Genomic DNA, 22,842 nt, shown 5'->3' on the forward strand with positions numbered 1-22,842 from the left:
GACAACTAAATACTAGATGGGGAGAAGTGCCAGTCAATGAAGCCAGGAAAAGAAAGAAGGAGAGAACAAGAAGGAGGACTTATTGGCATGGGGCTGTGTGTCAGGAATTGGATATGATACGTAGACTAAATGGGCTTATAGCTCAGAAGACTTGTGAGGAGAAGAGACCACCAACAAAGAGTAAAAAAATTAAGAAAAACAGTAGGTTGAGGGTGAATGACTGGGGAGCACCAACGTTTAAGCGGTTGGCAGAGGAGGAACTCACATAGGATATTGAATCTAGATAGATGAGTGGGAAGAAAATAATGACACTGATATTTGTCTGGAGACCCACATCTTTATTTTTATTTTTGTAGAGACGAGGTCTCACTATATTGTCCAGGTTGGCCTTGAACTCCTGGGCTCAAGCAATCCTCCTGCCTCAGCCTTCCAAAGTGCTGGGATTACAAGTGTGAGTGACCATGCCTGGCCAACCCACAGCTTTCAGAGCATGCTGATTTCAATTGATACTCTGATACAAGTAGGAATACATTTATTTTCTCTCTCGTATATGAGGACATGGAAGTGCAGGGTGGGGAGACTTGCCTTATTTTATTTAACTAGGCTTTCCACTGAAAACAACTAGAATGACGAAAAAAATATAAAAATAAAAAATATTCATCATTTTATTTATTTTATTTTGTAGAGATGGTGTCTTGCTATGTTGCCTAGGCTGGACTTGAACTCCTGGCTAAAAATGATTTTCCCCTTTTGGCCTCCCAAGTAGCTGGCACTACAGGCACACACCACCATTCCCTGTGGTGGTGGATCCAACATTTTAATATGTATAAGAGATGTGAAGACAGTAAAGAAGCAGTATGCCAAATCTAAAAACCCAGAGGGAGAAACTGAACATAAGAAGCCATTCAAGCCTTGAGGGCATTTACTAGTCCTGTTGAAACTGAACTATGGTTTGACAGTATCATGGGGCTAGAGAACCAAAGCCCAGGGAACACTGAAGGTGGGGCATTTAATCAGAGACCCTTTATACTAAGTTGGGATCCGAAAGGGATTCACCCTCAGGAGGAATTAACCGAAACTAAACCCATTCTCCTTATCCCATGGCCAGGAGAAAATGGTCTTGGAGTGAACAGGGGAGGAGAAGGGCAGACTGGTCCCCTTGCAAAACTATAGCCCAAATCTGTATCATCAGAGTGGTTCAGAAAACACCCAGTCAGAAATTTAGTTTAAGCTGATTCCATACTGAGTGCCCTAGGTACCTGGCCAAAATAAATAGCAAGGTTTATAGTATCGCCAACTAAATAATGTGGACCAACTCTTCCCTGAGTTAAAAAAACTAGAAAACCCAGACAAAATATACATTTAAAAACAATCTGCCTTAAGATTCCTGGGAACAAATAAGCTGTGATGAATTATGGGGCTAAGATTTGAAAAAAGAAGGAAATCCAAAGGGGTTCATGCAACTTTTTCCCTAAGACTGCTAACTCTAGAAGTGGCAGAGAGGCTGAAAAGTTGGGCAGAGATTCCGACAACCCTGCTGGGCCAGGAGCCAAAAATTGTAATCCAAAGCATGCCACAGAATAGAAGCCTGAACTGCTCATGCTCTAAGTTAGATCATTAAAAGACTAAACCCTTGGAGAACAAATACACTTGAAATAGTATGGACCTTGCAGAAACTGAAGACTAGCTTCAGATAATTTCAATTTCTATAATTGAATGAAGACTATTTGAAATTATTAGTGATGTAGATAACCAGAACACCCTTGATCTGGTGAGAAAAAAATGATTTGAGTTGTCCAAAGGAAGAGCCATGGCCTTTCATTCAGTTCCTATTTACATTTAGCTTAAAACTAATTAAGCTTAAAGAAAATTGAACATTCAGTTCCTATATCACATGAGCTACATTTCTAGTGCCCAAGAGCTCAATATACCTAGTAGCTACCCTATGAACAACACAGATATAGAACATTTCCAACATTGTAGGAAGTTTTACCAAACAGTGCTATATTAGTCCTTGTAAGGATTACTAGACAGTGTCTGCAAACTGGTGCCAATCTCTGGGGATATAAAAGGCATGGTCGTTCATCACTCAAAAGTGGGGGATCATAAAGATCAGATGGCAGAATGAAAATTTAGCCAAAGTCTGTTTCACAATGGAGCCAGTGGAGTTATAAATCTACCTTATGGTTTCTCCTCAGTTCCTGAATGTGTCACTGAAACAGACATACTAAACAACTGGCAGAATACCCACACTTGTTTACTGAGCAACAAAGTAAACGTCATTATGGTAGGAAGTGTCCAATTGAAACCCCTGTAACCAAAATAACACTGAATCCCTGAGGTAATTGCAGAGATTACTGCCATCACTAAAGATTAAAAAGATGGAAGGATAATGATTCCTATGACATCCCTGTTTAACATCTCTTGTTTATTTAACTTGTGTAGAAGATATCCTTTGTTTATTTAGCTTGTACAGAAAAAAAAGTTTTGAAGAATGATTGTAGATTACTGTAAGCTTAATCAAGAGGTGATTCCAACTTTCAGCTGGTATTCCAAATGTGGAATCTTTTTACTGGAACAAATCTACACAGCCCCTGGCACTGGGGATACGGCTAAAGACCTGTCAAATGTTTCTTTTTCTTTATCAATTGATAAGAACTACCAGAAGTAGTCTGCCTTGGCCTGACAGGGAGAACAGTACACTTTTGTCCTCTTCTCTTGGGGCTATATCAACTCTGGGATCTTATTATTTTGAAAATATCCTACAGAATATCATGCTGATTAGACCTGGCAAGCAGGAAAAGTTGCAAACATCCTAGATGCCTTAGTAAGATATGTGTGCTACAGGATGGAGATAACCCCCTCCACCATCAAAATTCAGGGGACTATGATATGGATTAATTTTTTTTGTTGTCCAGATATCTGAAGCATGTTGGGATATACTTCTAACGTGAAAGACATAATCCTGTACCTTGCACTACTTGTAAAAAAAAAAAAAAATCACAAAGCTTCATTGGTCTTTTTGGATTTATTTATATTTATTTATTTATTTTTTGAGATGGAGTCTCACTCTGTTGCCCGGGGTTGCAGTGCAGTGGTAGGATCTTGGCTTATTGCAACCACTGCCTCCCAGGTTCAAGTGATTCTCCTGCCTCAGTCTCCTGAGTAGTTTGGATTACAGGTACTCACTATCACACTTGACTAATTTTTGTATTTTTAGTAGAGATGAGGTTTTGCCATGTTGGCCAGGCTGGTCTCGAACTCCTGACCCCAAGTGATCCACCTGTCTCAGCCTCCCAAAGTGCTGAGATTACAGGCATGCCCATCCCCTTTTTGGATTTTAGAAGTGACACATAAAACATTTGTGCTGTTCTAACTCATTTACTAAGTATCTCACAAGGCTGCTAGTTTTGAGTGAGGCCCACAGCAAGGCAAGGTTCTACAACAGGTCCCAACTATAATGCAAGTTGCTCTTCCATTGGGCATATGACTCAGCAGGTCCAAATGGCTTCTAAAGGACTATGGCAAATAGGTGTGCTGTACAGACAGGGTACCATAAATCCTGGATTTCAAGGATAGCCTGAGTTTTCACCTGTTATCCCCAAATAATTATTAATACTGTCCCTTTTCCCTCTCATTTATATCCTGGTTTGGATGATAAAGTACATGATCATTCTATGAATACAGCCTTTTCTAGGTACCTATAGCAGATTCATTTTTGAACAAAAAAATGTCCTATTCTGAAGATAACGATTTTTATTTGAAAAACAATTTCTCACTTACTACTGCATATTGGTAGAGACCAAATACCTGACCACAGGATACTAAGTGATCACGCAACCTTAGCCACTCATCATGAACTGTACAATGGAACTCCCCCATCAAGCGAAAGCAATATTTGAAATCAGGCTCCAGCAAGTCTGGAAAAGCTGCAGCAATATATGGCTCAGATTCCTATGGTGCATACTCCTGCTGTACTGCTACCTCTCCATCAACCCTTAACTAAGGTCCTATGGCCATCTAATATAGGAAGAAAAACCTCCAGCTCGGTTTACAAATGACTTAGCATGATATGCTGATACCTTCCCAAAGTAGACTATTACAATATTACAGCCCCCCACAGGAGTGACCAAAAAGACAGGGGAAGAAAATCTTCTAAGTAGGCAGAACTTAAAGCAATATATCTGACTGGCCACTTGCTTGGTCAGAGAGACAGCCAGAAGTACAGATCTACACTGATTCATGGGCAGCGGCTGATAGTTTAGCTGAATAGTCAAAGCTTGGAAAGAATATGGGAAAGCTGCTGAGAGGAAATACACAGAGAAATTCTGTGACCTAACTTCTCAGAATAGATAGAGTATGAAGATTATTTGTGTCTCATGTGACTGTTTCCCCAAGACTATTCCCTGCAGAGGAGACTCTCAATGGTCAGGAAGATAAGGTGACACATTCCGTGAATGTCAGTTGCCCTCTTTCCCTTGGCGACAGGGATGAAGGCTACCCACTTCCTTTCACCAAAGCAAATCTGGTTATGACCCCTGCTGAGTACTCAACCTGCCAATGGCAGAGGCCACTGCTGAGCCCCTCATATGGCACCATTTCTAGAGGGATTATATAGCCACCTATATAGTCTATAGAATTGAATAATAATCTATAGAATATAGTCTATTCCACTTACGGAACATTGCCCACAATATTCTATAAGTAGAATTACAAACTGTTGTTACAATAATACTAGCTTTTGTAATTGCCCATGCATTAACCTCTAATGAGAGCTTTATTTCATCTTACAGTTTTGAGTTACTGTCTAGCATCCTTTCATTTCAACCTGCAAGACTTCCTCTAATATTTATGCAGGGCGGGACTGGTGGTAATGAATTTTTTTGCCTTTTGTTTATCTGGGAATGTCTTAATTTCTTCTGCACTTTGAAAGGACACTTCTGCTGGATGTAGGATTCCTAGTTGACAGTTTCTCTTTTCTTTTAGCACATTAAATGTTTAATATATCAGCCCACTGCCTTCTGGCCTTGAAACTTTCTGACAAAAGTCTGCTGATATTCATACTGAAGATTCCTTGCGTGTGATGAGTTGCTTCTCTCTCAGTGCTTTCAAGATCCTGTCTTTTAACAGTCTAATTATAATATGACTCAGTGGAGGTCTCTGAGTTCATCCTACCTTGGAGTCCACTGAGCTCCATGTATGTTTATATTCATGTCATTCATCAAACCTGGAAAGTTTTAGGCTATTATTTCTTGAAATAATCTCTCTGTGCTTTCTCTCTTCTCCTTCTGGGACTTTCATAATACATAGGTTGGTTGGTTTGATGGTATCCCACAGGTCCCTTAGGCTTTTTTAAGTCAATCTTTTTTTACTTTTTCTTTCTCTGATTTGATAAATTTAACTGTTCTATCTTCAGCTTTGCTGATTATCTCTTCTGACTGCTTGAATTTGCCTCTGAATCTCTCTAGTGAATTTTTCATTTCTTTTTTTTTTTTTCATTAGATTAAGTCTTGCTCTGTTACCCAGGCTGGAGTACAGTGGCATGATGGCTCACTGCAACCTCCACCTCCCAGGTTCAAACAATTCTCCTGTCTCAGCCTCCTGAGTAGCTGGGCTAACAGACACATGCCACCATTCCCCACTAATTTTTGTATTTTTAGTAGAGAGGGGGTTTCATTGTGTTGGCCAGCCTAGTCTCGAACTCCTGACCTTGTGATCCACCCACTTGAGCCCTCCAAAGTGCTGGGATTACAGGCATGAACCACTGTGCCTGGCCTTATTTCTTATTCTAATTTTCCAGTTTAAAATTTCTTTTTTGTTTGTTTTCTTTTTAGGTTGTCAATCTGTTTGTTGATATTTCCTTTTTGTTAATACATCATATTTTTGACTTTAGTCATATTTTCCATTAGTTCTTTATAAACCTTAAGACAATTGTTTTAAAGTCTTTACCTAGTAAGTCCTCCCTTTCTCAGGGATAGTTTCTGTTGGTTAATGTTTTCCTTTGGATGGGCCATATTTTTCTGTTTCTTTGTATGCTTTGTGATTTTTGTTGAAAGCTGGATATTTGAATCTATTAAAATGGTAACTCTAGAAATCAGATTCTCACCTTTATAGGGTTTGCTATTTTTTTTGTTGTTGTTGTTTTGTGTTTGATTATTGTAGGTTGTCTCTGTGTCAAGGATCAGGCTGAGGTGTAAATGTAGGGTCTTCTCAGGTCTTTCTAAGCCTGTGTGCTTCTCTGGGTATGTGTGGTGACATTCTAATTTCCTTTGTATATGCAGTTGCTTTTGAATGTCCCAGACTTTAATGTCTGGCTCCCAAAAGTTGGGGGGTGAGGGTGGAATGGGGACTAAGAAAGGAAGTCCTTTAAATTCCCTGGAAGTCTCTTCAGCTGGAGCAGAAGGGGCTTACAACAGTTGTAGATGGTATACAACTATGGTTGTGTGCCTCTGTGTCTGCACCTCAATGATCAGAAGTAGCACTCAGTGATCAGAGCACAAATCTCTAAAATTTGGAGGACAAGGATCTTTTTGCCCACCCTGGCTCCTGCAAGCTGCATGTGAGTTGCCCCAGGAATATATTTCTTATTCTAATTTTCAGGTTTAAAATTTGAACCATGAGATTGGGAGTTATGGGTTAAGAGCTGGGTTAAGAGCTGTAATTGACTGAAATTAGCTGCAGTTTGTCATCCAAATCTTCTCCTAGCAGATGCAAACTTTTAATAGACTCCAGAGTTTCAACATTGTTATATCAGACTGATTCTGCCAATGAAATTGTTGTCTAAATGAGGAGACAGATTCTTGGTGCTTCCTACTCTATCATCTTCCCAGAATTCTCTAGTGAAATAGTCTTTGATTATTTATCTACTATACCAGTTAGATATAGTTAGGGAAGTTGGGATCCTAACTTAACAGCATAGGGTGTCATGTAAACCAGCAACCAAAACTGATACTGTTTTTCTCATTACCACCACCTAAGTACCTAAGAATTAATGGAAATGAGAGTAGCTCCTCTTACCATTATATCTAATAGTCCACTTGCAGAATTTTGATTCTCATGCTACAATTTTGAGCATTTCTGATTTATAGGTCTTAGTTCCTAAGGAGGTACTTTTACCAGGAGACAATCATAGTTCCACTGAAGTGGAAGTTGTGATTGCTACTGGCCACTTGCGTTTCTCATTCCTCTGAACCAATAGTCAAAGAGGGATTCATCCTACTGGCTAGGTAACTGATACTGTTTCTAAAAATAAATATAATTGCTGTTATACCTTGAGGTCAAAAAAGAGTATCTTTGGGATCCAGAGTACTATCTGGTGCTCCTCTAAGAAGTTCCATGTCTTTTAGCCTTTTGATGAAGACTGTAGCAACCCAGTAAAAGCAGGACCTTTAAGGACTCAGACCCTTCAGGAGTGAAGGTTCAGAAGACCACATCAGTTAAAGAACCCCAACCAGCCAAGGTGCTGGACTAGGACAAAGGAACATTGAAGAGGTGATGGAAAAAAGTATTTACAGATATCCACTATGGCCTCCTGACCAGTTAGGAAAAGATGACTGTAGCAACTATGCATATTTTCATGTGCATTTTCTTCCTTCCTCTGTGTGTGTGTGTGTGTGTGTGTGTGTGTGTGTGTGTGTACTTGCATGCACACTTACACTGCTAGTGGTGACTAACTTTACAACTTAGTTTTCAGGATATAAAATATCCATAAATTTCTTTAGAGGAGAAAATAATATCATCCAGAGACAGCTACAGTAACTGATGAAACTGTGTCTCATCCTTCTTGAGTGGATGGTGAAAGTGTTTTCAGTGTAAGAGGAAGAGTTCCTTCGTGTTAGGTAAAAGCATGTTGTGGTTGCCACTGTTGCATGGAAATTAAATATGGTGGGAAGTAGGAGAGCAGATATTGGTGTTCCAAGGGTTGAATGGTGCCAGTCATCTGCCTGTTTGCTCTCAGCCTTCATCCTTTCCCTCTGTGTTCTTCTATGTATTTTAAGGGGCTGGAGCCACCTCCTTACCTACACTTCCCAGACTGTCTTTCCAATTAGTTTCCAGTTGGATATTGCCAATAGAAGGGATTCATGAGAGACTGGAAGGCCAGAGCAAGGGAGAAGAAACTCTCTTGTTTGGCTTCTGATAGCATTACTGTAAGAAGCAGCAGTGACAGTGCAGTAGCAATGGCAGCACTAACCATGGAGCTGTGCTGGCAGAGATTCCAGCCTTGGTTGAGGCATCACATCTTTAGCACATCCAGAATTACAGCGACACCCTAAAAGCCCAGCAGTGGGTATAGACTTGGTGACTTTAGTTTAGTGGTATTGCAGCTTCTGATCTCTGGTTATCAACCATTCTTCCTCTTTGTTCTTCCCATACCCCTCTTCTCCACTTAGCTCTTCCATCCATTCTAACAGCCATGTAACCAATTCCCTTTCTTTATCACTGGTGATATTTTAGGTGGAATAATGGTTCTCTGGGTATGATTTTTAAGCATGCTTATCTTTTAGAGCTACAAACTGGAATATTTATAGATGAAACATTTATGGCTATGTATGATATTTTTCTTAAGAATATTCTAGGATGGGGTATGGCAGGGGCATAGATCAAACAAGATTGGCCATAACCTCGATAACTGTCAGGTGATAACTGTTGGTGATAGGCACCCGGAGTCAATTTTAAGATTGACTCTAATTTTATGTGTTTAAAAATTTCCATGACAAAATACCAATTACCCCTCCCTACCGAGAATAAATGAGTAAACCAATCAATAAACCAATAAATCCGATCTATCTGCAATATCTTAAGTGGTTTTTGTATTTCTGTCTATAGCCTGACTGACTTGTGGAGAAAGCCTACCTACAAATGAAGCTAGGATTCCACAAAGAAGGTGGCGAGAAGAAAAAGGGCCATTCTGCCATCAATAAGATAGTGACCCGAGAATACACTATCGACGTTCATAAGCACATCCATGGAGTGGGCTTCAAGAAGCATGCCCCTCAGGCACTCAGACAGATTCAGAAGTTTGCTATGAATGAGATGGGAACTCCAGATGTGCACGTTGATACCAGGCTCAGCAAAGCTGTCTGGGCCAAAGAAATAAGGAATGTTCTATACCTAATCCATTGTGTGATTGTCCATAAAACATAATGAGGATGAAGATTCACCAACTAAGCTCTATACTTTGGTTACCTATGTACCTGTTACCACTTTCAAAAATCTACAGTCAATGTCAATGAGAACCACTGATTGTCAAATACATCAAATAAAGTTATAAAATTGCAAAAAAAAAAAAAAAAAAAAAGAAGCCAACACCAAAGAAAACAAAGGTATCTGCATGTGTATGACAGAACAAGTGACAGAGTAACAGAAGTCGCACACATGCTCAAAAAATAGAGATGCACACAGAGACCTGACAACATCCTGTGCACCTATATCCAGCCAAAGCATCCAGCAGATTTAACTTAGGATTTTTCAGATACATGAACCAATAAATTCCCTTTTTTAAGCTACTTTGAAATGGGTTTCTGTTACTTGCAAACAAAACAACCCTAACTAATGAAACCCTTATTAAATGATACTACTATTATCCCAACCCCCTTGAGTAACTAACCAACCACCATTATCACTATATAAAATCTATCTAAGTAACTTATTACACATATACACATATACATTAGGCATAAGTCACAATAGAATATGCCAAGCACTAAATTAACTGGGAAACACCAAATTAAACTGATCCTTAGAGAAGGGACTAAGAGGCATGGGCTAAAGCAGTCAGAGAAGGCTCCTGGTAGGGAAAAGAGGAAGGTCTGAGCTGGGCCGTAGAAAATGTACAGAATCTATGTAAGAATATAATATAATGGTCGTGAGTATGGTCTCTGGAGTCCGGTTGATGTGGTTCAAATCCTGGCTCTGTTACTAACTAGCTTTGCAACTTTGGGCAAGTTACTTAAATGTCTATACTTATTTCCTCATTGAAAAAATGGGGATAATAATAGGATACCTACCTCATAGAGCTGTTAGGAGGATTTAATGAGTTAACATATATAGTGCTGAGAACAGTGTCTGGCACATAGTAGGTACTACACATGTGTTTTTGCTACTATTAAGAGAGGAAGGACCAGCCAGAAGGAATAGCCTCAGCAAAGGTGCAGAGTGGGAATGTACAAAGCTTATCTAGAGACCAGGGAACAGACTTACTGAGCTGAAGCAGAGGGCTTGTGAAGGAGAATCATCTGGCAAGACAATTTACAGATGACCAATCAGAGGCAGGGAAAGTGGCTTTCCGAACACCTGGATCTCTCCTAACAGCACAAGGGAAATTGGGGGCATATGTCTGAGGCCTTTCTGGGAGCTTCAGTAGGTGGCATTATCCCTGCTTTGAGCACTTACATCCTGTCTTTATGGCACCCCCAAGCTGCTATGGGTTATTTCCTTGGATATTTGTACACAAAAACACAGAACAGGCTCTAGGAGGTAGAACTTACTGCTCTGCGACGGCCAAATTGGGTGGCAGGGAGGTGAGGCCATTGCCTGTGAGGAGCAGGACACGGAGGTGTGGCAGAATCCCCAAATCACAGATGGCCTCTGCAGTCAGGCTGTTGAAGGAAAGGTCCAAGAACTGCCATGCAAAGATAAAAGATGGGGAAGATAAGCACTCTGTGTCACAGTGATGTTCATATATGAGGTGGGAGCTACTTTCTAGAGTGCTCCATCGCCTATAGGACAAAACCTTCCTGGTTCTCTGGATTAACATTCAAGGTCTATTAGAGTCAGTACCCAACCGATTTCTAGCCTTAGTTGCCACTACAAATCTTTGTTTATCCTGTAGTGCTGGGCAAATAGACTCCTCCCCACTCTTTGCTTCATCCACCTATAGATCTCTGCTTGTGCTTTTCGCTTAAACAGCAGTGCTCTTCTTCCATGTATCCTAATCCAAGCCCCAAAAAGACAGTTCAAAAGCAGCTGCTTCCTTGTAAAACTTTCCCAATTCCCTAGACAGATGGAGTCTCTACCTCCCCTAACTTGAAGTGCTTTATCTAAACTGCTCTTGGGTTACTTACCAAAGTCCGCCAGGTATCTGGCATATGGATATGCCTAGCATAGTGCCTGGCACACAGTGGTGGACTAGATCATAAACTGGCACTTGGAGGACTGTGAGGTCAAGTGCCATGCCACTGTAGCACTGTGTCCTTGTAACTTAGCATAGGACCTGGCACATAGTAGGTGCACATAAAAAATGAGCTGAAAAAAACTGGCTTATGAGGACAATAATCCCGAATTGTCAACCTATTATTGGCCACCTTCTTACTGGCCATCTGGATTCATGAGACAGTTAACTGGGGTCAAGAGGCCAAGGGTTCAGTCAGAAAACTGTGTTTCTCTCCAGAGACAAAGACCATCATGATAAATGACATCTGTCCAATATTTATTTTCCTTCTCCTAAGCCTCTGTAGACACTCACTCTATATACAAGTTGGCCCCCTTCCATGCACCGCTATTTCTTATGTGCTTCCCTGTGCCCCTCTCCTCAACATACATTGAAGTCTATTGAACGGGATTAGTTTCAGCATCTTATTCAATTGGTAAAGGAGCAAATCTTTGGTCAGACATACATGCGCTGCAGGTTACCATCAGAGAAGGTCTGGGTTTGGTCTGACTCTGGAGTAATAATAAACTGATGGGCTCTGCAGACCTGAGCGTAAGTCTTAACAATGTGATATTAGGCAAATTACTTAATCTGGGTTTCCTTATGTCTAAAGTAGAAATAAGTGGTTCTTATGTAGATAAAGCCTTTATCCTGGAGTCTAGTATACAGCAAATACTTAGTTAATGTTGGCTGTCATCATCATCATCAACACCATCTGTTCATTCCTCAACCCTATGCATAAGGCTTACTTTGTACTTGTCCCTGCCCTTTAGGAGCTCCCAGCCTACTCTGCTAAATACATGTATATGTTCATTATGTAACAATGCTGCTGGGATAGATGTCTGAAGACAGACCAATCAGGGCACAAAGGAAGGAAAAGTTCAGGTCTATCGGGGATAAGGACAGGCTTCACAGGGTAGGTAACATTTGAGCTGTCCTCAGAGATCAATAGGTGTTTACCAAATTGTTAAGGGCAAAGAGACATTCAGGGTAGCAAGTGGCATGTATAGAAGCCAGGAAGCAGGAGACAGCCTTGCTTGTTCTGAGAACAGTGAATGGTTTGGGTATGACTGAAGTCCATGGTATAAGAAATGGCTTGGTAAGACTAGCCAAGCACTACAGAAGCACGGAGTTCATGCCACCATCAGCAACTTCCAAGGTTTGAGGATTCAGACAATGAGGCAATCCCACTTGGCTGGAGCAAATAGAGAAGGGTGCCTTAGATAAGCACAGGGAAATGCAGGGAACATTCTCTCCCTCATACTCATATGTGAACAGTCAGCCTATGGATTCTACCTACCTCCTTAATATCTCTCATACTTGTTCTCGCCAATCTATTTTTTACACAGAAGCCAGTATGGTTTTTCTAAATACAGTTCTGACCCTATTACTTAGCTTAAAAACCTTCAATGGATCCCTAGTCTCCATAAGGCTTAAACTCCTCAGGAAAGTTTCCAAGGTTCTCCCCAGTCTCTCTTCTGCTACCTCTCCAGGTTCACATATCACTATACTCTACTATGTCTCAGTCTCTATTCCAACCATACAGAGCAATTTCCTTAGGGTTCTAGCTCAGAAGCTGGCCGGTTGGTATTTTGTATAACTTATGAACTAAGAATAATTTTTGCTTTTTCTTTTTGAGACAGAGTCTCATTCTGTCACCCAGTGGTGTGAATATGGCTCACTGAAGCCTCAAGCTGCGGGGCTCAAGTGATCCTCCTGCCTCAGCCTTCTGTGTAGCTGGGACCACAAGTGTGCACTACCATGCTAATTTTTTGATTTCTGTAGAGACAAGGTCTCATTTTGTTCCCAGGCTGGTCTTGAACCCCTGGGCTCAAGTGATCCTCCTGCCCTGGCCTCCCAAAGTGCTGGGATTATAGGTATGAGCCACCCTGCCCAGCCAATTTTTACATTTTTAAATGGTTGAAAAAAAAAAAAAAGAATAAGAGTATGTTTCATGCCGGGTGCGGTGGCTCACGCCTGTAATCCCAGCACTTTGGGAGGCCGAGGCGGGTGGATCACGAGGTCAAGAGATCGAGACCATCCTGGTCAACATGGTGAAACACCGTCTCTACTAAAAATACAAAAAATTAGCTGGGCATGGTGGCGCGTGCCTGTAGTCCCGGCTACTTGGGAGGCTGAGGCAGGAGAATTGCCTGAACCCAGGAGGCGGAGGTTGCGGTGAGCCAAGATCGCGCCATTGCACTCCAGCCTGGGTAACAAGAGTGAAACTCCGTCTCAAAAAAAAAAAAAAAAAAAAAAGAGTATGTTTCATGTGCAAATTATGTAAAGTTCAGATTTCGGTGTCATAAATAAAGTTTTAGGCTGGGCACAGTAGCTCATGCCTATAATCCCAGCACTTTGGGAGTCCAAGGTGGGCAGATCACTTGAGGCCAGGAGTTTGAGAATAGCTTGGCCAACATGGTGAAACCCCGTCTCTACCAAAAATACAAAAATATTAGCTGGCTGTGGTAGTGCATGCCTGTAATCCCGGCTACTTGGGAGGCTGAGGCACAGAATTGCTCGAACATGGGAAATGGAGGATGCAGTGAGCCAAGATCGTGCCACTTACTCCAGCCTGGGTGACAGGGTGAGACTGTCTCAAAAATAATTAAAATAAATAAAGTTTTATTGGAACACAGCCATGCTTATTCCTCATTTGTTTATGTATTGTCTATGGCTGTTTTCCATTATCCAACAGCAGCATTATGACTAGTTATGACCATATGAACCACAAAGCCTAAAATATTTACTGTCTGGCCTGTTGTACAGAAAAGGTTTGCTGACCTCAGTCTAGCTACTTTGGCTATTTAATGTAGGATCCAAACTTGCTTTCTATAGAATTAAGGGCAGCTCAAATAAATGAATAGCCTTAGCATCATGGACCACAGAATTTCAGAGCTGGCCCAGAATTTACAGAGGGGAAATGTTAGTCCCAGAGAGGGTACGATGTTTGGCCAGGTAGGCATGGCAAAGTACTGGCAAAATCAAGACAAAAGAAGGTCTTCTGACTGCCAGGGCAGAGCTCCAGCTGAACCTTTTTCAGATCTGTAAGCCAAGAATCAAACCATAGCAAAGTTAAGTTTTTCTAAATTGACTTCTGAAGAATTCTATCCTGGTTTTGCCTCCTGGGGCAGCCTTTTTGGCAAACAAGAACAGAAGATTCCTAACCTGGCTACTATATCTGCTGAGTCACATCAAGTTTTATTATACATCAAAATATTCATTACTGTGAGCTGCAAATTCAGGATATTTGACAGGTTTATCTTTCTTCTTAGGGAGCCCTTGCAAATCACAGACAGATGAAAACAAATGGCTGGGCAAGAGATTTCCTGTTTTCATTTATATTCAGCATCTTAACTTTGGTCTGCTCTCTTATGTAAATAAATACCCTTTTGTAAGGGTAGGTCCGCTGCATAAATCATCTTCATCAGATGGGATCCCACTATAAAGTAAAGTAAGGCCTCCAAAAAAGTCACTCATGATCAACCACTAGATCCAAGCTAGTCAGTTGTAGGGTCAGAGCCTGTAGTCACGTCTCTTTCCCTCAGCCCATTGGCACTTGAAACAGGGGTTTGAAATGGCAGGGGTGAAGAAGACAAGATGCATGGCACAATGCACAGCACAGGAGCTCAACGACTACTCTTTGAAAAAGTAAAGAACAAATAAATGGAAGTTCTTAAGAAGCTCCCAGGCTCAAAGATCAGGGACGTGGCTCCCTGTATCTCTAGACCATCTGAAACCGGTTTCCCACTGTCTATTCCAAAATCTACTATCAAATATTTATTAACATGGCAAAAAAAAAATGCATCAGTTGTTGTAAATTTACTCTCTATTTTATTGGACTTTCAAGAGCTTTGCTTCCTGGACAAGTACGAGGACTACTTTTGTCCCAAATCATAGTAAATTACTGCTATCTTCAATATGACTTGAGACCATGGGAAGAAGGTTCCATTACAGTCAGCAGAATACGCTTTCCCAATGCAAAGACATATAATCCATTTTAGGAAGATGGCTATCCAAAGAGATTACAACCTTTTAAAACTTTGGCATATGAAGGCCATCAAGTCTGAAAAACTCACTCTTGTAGAAGGTCCCTCTCACTGACAAGACCAGGTTAAGTCAGGCTTTTGTGAAGAAGGGCTGACCCTTGATGTTTGCAGATGAAATCATTTAGGTTAACAGCTCTTTGGGGTCAACCTCAAGGCTCATAACATGCAGACATTTTGCTGAGATTTGACTCCGAACCACTACTCCAGCATGTGGAGAAGAGTCTGTTATTCAGTGAGCGAGCTTGTCAGATGCCCAGACCCACATGTGGCTTCACCTTTGTTGTCCTTTTCTCTCCACATGTGCAGTGACTCTCAGGTAGTGACAAAGCTTTGTTCCTTTGTGAAAAGTGGTCCACAAGTCTTCATGAAAGCTGAAGAAGTAATCATCAGCTTGAAGTATGAAGACATGCGTGGAAAATGCATGACTATGGGAAAATTTAGGAGAAAACCAAGAATGCAAACAAAATTTTCTGTATTTTCTAATTTGGGATTTGGAGAACAGCTGCGAATGTACAAATGTTCAAGACTCTGCCATAGGATTCCCATTCATACTCATCTGTGAGCTTATGAACTAGGCTTACAGCCTGTTCTATCACAGCCACTGAGACTGATCCAGCTCACTTAGACCGGATGAGACTCTGGAATCAGTCTATCATGTCTCTAGTTCAGCTGGTCCAATCTGCTACACCTAGCTCTTAAGCTCCATGGCTCCTCAAACCCAACTAGATCCAGATCTCCCTTCAAGCTCTCCTTCCTATAATACTCTGTTTTAAAACTCACTTGTCTGCACAGACTCCCTTGGACATGATCTTTGGCATTTATTTTCCAGGACCATGCACAATGGTTAAGTCTTTGGTTATCAACTATTTGCTGTAACTTCTACCGTCACCACCACCTCTATCAATATCACTACCCTTACGACTCCCACCCCCACCCTCCCTGGAGGCCAGAAATAAAGCAAGATCCTGGATGTACAGGCCCAGCAAGCCCCTTCTCAATAGTTATAATAAGTAAAACTCTATACTCATTCCTTACAGGGGAAGTGGTGGGCACCAAAAATTCCCTGCCTCCAACTTACCTCCAATAACTTAAAGTCTCCATATTCCACGTAGATTGTTTTGATGCCATTAAATGCGAGATCCAGTTCCTTTAGGGCTGGAAACGTGTGAAATGCCTCTACACGGGGAGGAGAAAGAGTGTGTCTGCAGCTTGTAAACCACTTAAGAGAAAGATATTAATAATTATCATTTACTGTGTCTCTACTAGGTTAGGTACTTTACATACATGGCCTCTAAATCTCTAACAACCCAGAAAAATAGGGATTATTATTTCCATTCTATGGCTAAGGCTCAGCCAAGCTAAGTGATTTGCCAGAAATGGAATTGCTGGTAAGTGAAAGAGCCGAGGATTGAATCCAAGTCTGCTCAACAGCAAAGCCCATTTTAAAAATTATCTTTATTAATCCTGATTACAAAAATTAAAACATGACTACCAAAAATAGTCAAATATCAAAGAAAACTAAAAGCTGGTTAATCCCAGCATCCAGAGACAAGTATTAAAAGTTTCATAATAGCACTCATCTTTTTCTCATGTATATATCAAAATACACACATATAGTTCTTTTAACAAAAAGTCATACTGTACACATTGTACAGACTTGCTTTTTCCCTTAACAGTATGACTTAAAGATTATTCCATGTCAAAACATATAGATATACCTAATGTCTTCCGATGTTCTACACTATAGACATATCCTAGTTTACTAATCAATTTTCCTATCAATAGCCTTCAGGCTATGTGAATAAAAGGTACGAAAACTTTTCTCCCCTTGAATAAGAACTGAACTTTCTCTAGCCCTGTTCCTCTGGTAACTGCATTTCCAGGTGGTATCACTTGCTGTTAAAATCATCCTAGGTTGGTAAATGGCATCTAGGCTGGGAGAAACTGTAAATGAATGATAAACACCTGAAGGGGGCACCATAATTTTGGACTTCCCTGTGTGCAGTGACTCCTACAATTGGACATATCCTTTGCAAAACTCTAGGAGCTATGCCTATAAGTGTTACAACGTATATTGGTTCCTGTGGGCAATGAAATTTCTAAGCCAGGGTGGCTTTTGCATCCACCCAATGACAGTCTGTCTTGTACCTGAGCTGACACTGCGGGTGGGGAGAGCACAAAGAATACCTCATGGATGGCTTTGGGGAACTCCATTGAAGAGAAACTCCTGATGCTGTTGCACTGGCAAACGCTATGGAATTACTCAGAGCCTTCTAAGTGAACCTGATGTTAAATATGGCCCATGGTAGTCTTGTGAGTCAGAATGTTCAGTAAAGCCTAATAAAAAGGCTGCTTTCAGGATGTTTCCAATGAACATCCTTGTACGAGTGTTTTCTATAGAATAATTTCCTGGAAGTGAAACTACTAGATTAAAGGCAATGACTACTTTAAATTTAGGAAACATTACCAAATTACCTCCAAGATGTTATCCCAATTACTATACTTCCCCAGTTCAATGCAAGAGTAGCCATTTCCTTACCAATGCTGGCTGCCATCAGTCCTTTTCACATCTGCCAATAATTGACATGCAGAAAACAGTATCTTGATCCATTGTAATTATTAAGTGAGGTTGAACACCTTGTCATATACCTATTGGCCTTTGCATTTCAAGCCCAAGCTCCTGACAGACCAGAGTCTCCTAAAGGGTAGGGACCTCATCATATGCTTCTTTGAAAACAATCCTCAAACTCAATGCAACTAAACTGAACTTACGTATTTCCCTCTAACCTGCCTTTTCTCTAGTGTTCCCTGTCTCGATGAAATGCCCCTTGATTCCTCCCTCTCCCTACATTCCTATCAGTTACCAGGTCCTGTGGTTTCTACTCCTCCTGAATCTCTCAATCCCCTGCACTCTTCTTGCCACAATCCTGGCTCAGGCCTTAGCTCCCCTCCTCTAAAAACCTGAAACAATCTCCCAGGTTTCCTGGCCCTCATCTTCTTCTTTTATAATCCACTCTCCTCACAGCTGCCGCTGAGCTTCTCTATTTAAAACCCTTCCAAGGCTCTCTCTTGCCTGCAGCACTATGTCCAATTCACTCCTGGCCCTTGATAATGTAGTCCCTGCCAATCTCTTTAGTTTCAGTTGTCCCCCACATGCATCCCTTGCAAACATACAAGTCCTCTTCGGTCTCCCGATCAGGCGCTGCCATTCCACATATGCTCCAGCAGCCTGAAATGCCTTCTTCCCTTCTAATTCCTGAATCACTTTTTTTTTTTTTTTTTTTTTTTTTTTTTGGTCTCAGCTTAGGTGCTCCTCTTCTCAGAAGTTCCTCCTGACATTCTGGCCTGACTTGAAGTCCCAAGTATACGCTTACATAACATTTCCTAATTCTCTCTTTCACTGCTCTCCCCTCATCCTGCTCTGTCTGTATTTGACTTCATTTCTCTCAACAAACTAGGAGCTCACCAGATCAGGACTAGATGCACTCATTTCTAAAAGCCAAGTATTCACATAGTCCTAATACCCAGCAGGGGTCGCTGTGGATTTGCTGAATAACAGGTTTTATGCTCTCCCAGTAGCACTTTATACGCTTAGAAACATTTTTATACAACCATCTCATATGAGCCTGCAAGGTATCCTGCAAGGGGAGGAAAAAAAGAAGGGAATTATCCCCATTGACAGATAGAGAAGTAGCAGATCACAGAAAAACGTTCTAAGTAGGTAGCGCCAGAGTGGGGCTAGAATCAAGGTCTTTGTGCTCTTCAGCACCCAGCCTATTGCTCTCCAAAAAACAGATGTGTGGCCAATCATGGATGGACAGACAAATCCTAACACATGTGAATGGCTGTGCTGGCTAAGAAGAGGAAGATAGCTTTCAAGAAAGAAAAAGCTTACCCAGAGGCAGCAAGTTTTCTGAGGCATTGATATAAACCACAGAATGAAAATGCTTGAAGTCGTCTTCCTTAGCCTGTAGGAAAGCATTTCAGAGAAAAAAAAAAAAAAGATTAATTCCCTGCCTAGAAGCCTTGCTGAAGCTCAAAGCCACTGTCAGAAGGAACAAAGACCTAAAGGAAAAAGGGGCATCCTTAGCATGAGAGCAGCCACTTGTTGAGGGCTACAAGGGTTTTCCTGCCTTTTTTCCACTATATTTCAAATGTACAGAAAAGCATACTGAATGACATTCTGAAGACCCAAATAACCACTATCCAGATGTATGTATTTAATACAGCTGAATATTTTGCTGTCTTTGCTTTAAATAAATTTCCTTAAAGAAGGAAAATATTATATACGGTGAACCACCAGCATTATCACTCCCCTTCATGTATCCCTCCCTAATCCCATAACAGCTATCCTAAATTGGTGACTATCATTCCCATACTTGGTAATTTTGGGGTTTTTTTTGTTTGTTTTTTTGTTTTTTTTTCGAGAAAGGGTCTCATTACCATTGCCCAGACTGGAGTGCAGTGGCACAATCTTGGCTCACTGCAGCCTCTACTTCCTGAGCTCAGGTGATCCTCCCACCTCAGCCTCTTGGGTAGCTAGGACTGCAGGCACATGCCACCAAGCCTGGCTAGCTAATTTTTTGTATTTTCAGCTGAGACGGGGTTTTGCCATGATGCCCAGGCTGGTCTCGAACTCCCGGGCTCAAGCAATCCACCCGCCTCAGCCTCCCAAAGTGCTAGGATTACAGGCATGAGCCACTGCACCCACCTCCCATACCTTTTTTAGGCTTGTATTATATATATTTGTGTACGTGTGTGTATGTGTGTATCTATCAACTATATAAATGCTAGATACAGGTAGTAAAACTTCACATTAAATGCAATAGTATTGTAGATCTCATTCTACAACATGCCTTTTTACTCAACACTGTTTTTGAAATTTACCTCAAAAACAGTGAGGTAAATTGATACATATTGATTTATGTATCAATACATGCAGCTTTATTTTTTTTTGAGACAGAGTCTTGCTCTGTCACCCAGGCTGGAATGCAGTGGCATGATCTCAGCTCACTGCAACTTTCACCTCCCTGGTTCAAGCCATTCTCCTGCCTCAGCCTCCTGAGCAGCTGAGATTACAGGTGTGCACCACCACACCTAGCTAATTTTTGTCTTTTTAGTAGAGATGGGGTTTCACCACATTGGCCAGGCTGCTGGTCTTGAACTCCTGACCTTGTGATCCACCCACCTTGGCCTCCCAAAGTGCTGGGATAACAGGCGTGAGCCACCACGCCCAGCATATGCAGCTTTTAAAATTTACTTATGTCAACAGATGTAGTTCTAGTTTGACTGTTTTTTTTGGGAGACAAAGTCTTGCTCTGTCATCCAGGCTGGAGTGCAGTGGTGCAAACTTGGCTCACGGCAACCTCTACCTCCTGGGTTCAAGTGATTCTCCTGCCACAGCCTCCTGAGTAGGGGGGATTACAGGTGCCCACCACCATGCCTGGCTAATTTTTGTATTTTAGTAGAGACAGTGTTTCACCATGTTGGTCAAGCTGGTCTCGAACTCTTGACCTCAAATGATTTGCCTACCTTGGCCTCCCAAAAATGCTAGGATTACAGGCATGAGCCACCAGGCCTGGTCCTAGTTCAACCATTTTAATTCCTGTATAGTATTCCATTGTTCGAATATATGACAAGTTTATTCATTCCCATTTAGTCTGTTTCCAAATATTATTATGAACAATGGTGTAATTAATATTCTCATACATACCTCCTTATCATAAGAGTTTCTTTAATGACATACTCCTATCAAGCTGTGGGGAATACACAGCTTTATGAGATGGTACCACATTGTCCTCCAAAGTAGTTAAAACAGTTTACAGTCCTACCTGCAGTGTACAAGTCCTATTTCTTTAAATCCTTGCAATTGGCATTATAAAACTTTAATTTTTTCCAGTCTGATTATTGTAAAATGGCTCTGCATTTTCCTGCTTACTTATGAAGCTGAATATCTTTTCCTGTATTTATTGGCCTTTCAAGTTCCTCTTCTGTATACTAACATATTTATCTGCTGTCCACTTTTCTACTGGGTTTCTCTGTTTTCTTGTTTTGTAGGAGCTCTTGACATATTCTGGATCCTAATACTTTTTGGTTATATTACTTGCTAATATCTTCTCCTAGTCTCAGCTTACCTTTTACCTTTGTTTATGCTAACTTTTGTTAGATATTTTAAATTTTACTAAATTTCATAAACATTTTCCTTTATGGTTTAACCACAAAGCTATCAAGAATTCACTCATCCTGTGGGTCTCAGCTAAGCTACCACCTGTTGAGATTCACTCAGGGTGGCTGGCAAAATATTAAATATTAGGAAAAATTATAGATTAGTCTCAAAACTTTTGGAGGGCTTAAAGGTTTTATTGGGACAGGCCAAAGGTGGCAGGTCCATTAAGTTAGGGAGAAGACAGGGATGATAAGAGGCTTTCCCACTTTGTCTGTTTACCCCACATCCCTTTTCCTCTACTCTGTTTACCCATGTAAACCTTGTGCTGGATGGCCCTCTCCGGGGAGATCAAAGGGGAATCACCTGTTAACAGTGTTTACTCTGGGCCTGGAACCTAAAGCTGTTATCATTCGTATAACCGCTCTTCTAAACATATTAATTATCCAGAAGTGTGCTGACTTAGAACTTCTGTTGCAAAATCTTTTACTGAATAAATATAACCATGGAAAGGGAGTCTTGGTCGATTGGCTGCATTTCACCCTCTGAAAGCAGCTGACGACCATCTCTAGCCCACTTGAATCACTGTAATGGTGTGAGAGTGCATTTATTCCACTGTTGTTGAATCAGGGTCTACAGGCCAGATCTCCGCAGCCACCTGGTCATCTCAGGTGGTGACCCTGACGTGATACCCATCACAGCAGGTGCTCGAACATGGAGTGAACCAATGTGACAAGCACTGTGAAGAAGAAATGACAGACCTCCCGAGAACTGGAAAAAAGAGGACTGTGTGGTCAGGTCAAGTAGTAAGTCATTGGTACCCACTGGAGATTGCCAAGCTTGGGGAGGCATTGTTTCAGGCTAGGGATTCATCATAGGACAGCAGTTATCAGCTCAGCAGATAAAAGTACAGGACGTAATTCAAACTGCCGTTTCCCAAGGCCCGCAGTTCTTGGTAAAGAGCACACTGGAGGTAAAGCTCCAAGTGGGGAGAAATCATGCGCAAAGGCAGCCAATGAATAGGAAATAAAACACGGGAAACGCTACAGCTGTACGAACTTGTCTTAAGCAAGCAGCATTACAGAAGGAACCCTTAGCCTGCCCAGTAATTAATAATCAGCAAGGCAATCAGGTGTATGTTGATAAAAAGATAAGAAAACGGCATTACAGGCCAGAGCTGCACCACCAAGTGAAAGGAAAAAAAGGGAAAAACGGCTCCAGCAGGGAAACTCTGCCTGGGAAGGGGGAGCGAGTAGCACAAGCAGAAGGCAGCATGCAGCACCTGGGCAGGACCAGCATAGCTGCCGTCCAGGGACCAGTGCTGCTGCCACTGCTGCTGCTCCTCTCTGCAGGTGTCTCACAGTGAAATTCCATCTGTTCTTTATATACAAGCAGCATTCCAAATTATAATTCTCTGCTAAGGTTTAAGTAAAATTTAAGGATTTGTAAAACCTTTTTCTGATATTAGCCACTGTTGTTAT

At 41.3% G+C, this 22,842-nt stretch overlaps 1 protein-coding gene and 1 long non-coding RNA gene across 2 annotated transcripts in view; one reads left to right on the forward strand and one right to left on the reverse strand.

The window, feature by feature from the left end:
- The window catches only part of XRRA1 (X-ray radiation resistance associated 1), a 115,797-nt gene that overhangs the window by 71,464 nt on the left and 21,491 nt on the right, over positions 1-22,842 (reverse strand). Inside the window, exons 6-8 of the mRNA XM_032259073.1 lie at positions 19,094-19,166; positions 16,277-16,374; positions 10,488-10,621 (exon numbers count right to left, since the gene is read on the reverse strand). Of these exons, the coding sequence (XP_032114964.1) occupies positions 10,488-10,621; positions 16,277-16,374; positions 19,094-19,166 (305 nt within the window). The remainder of the gene's footprint in view (positions 1-10,487; positions 10,622-16,276; positions 16,375-19,093; positions 19,167-22,842) is intronic.
- Positions 427-9,504, forward strand: LOC116537069. Its single transcript, XR_004262934.1, has 2 exons — positions 427-520; positions 8,827-9,504. It is a non-coding gene; the product is annotated as an uncharacterized LOC116537069 (long non-coding RNA).

The sequence above is a fragment of the Sapajus apella genome, unplaced genomic scaffold, assembly GCF_009761245.1.
Source record: "Sapajus apella isolate SASKATOON/1434 unplaced genomic scaffold, GSC_monkey_1.0 scaffold106, whole genome shotgun sequence".
Lineage (NCBI taxonomy): Eukaryota > Metazoa > Chordata > Mammalia > Primates > Cebidae > Sapajus > Sapajus apella.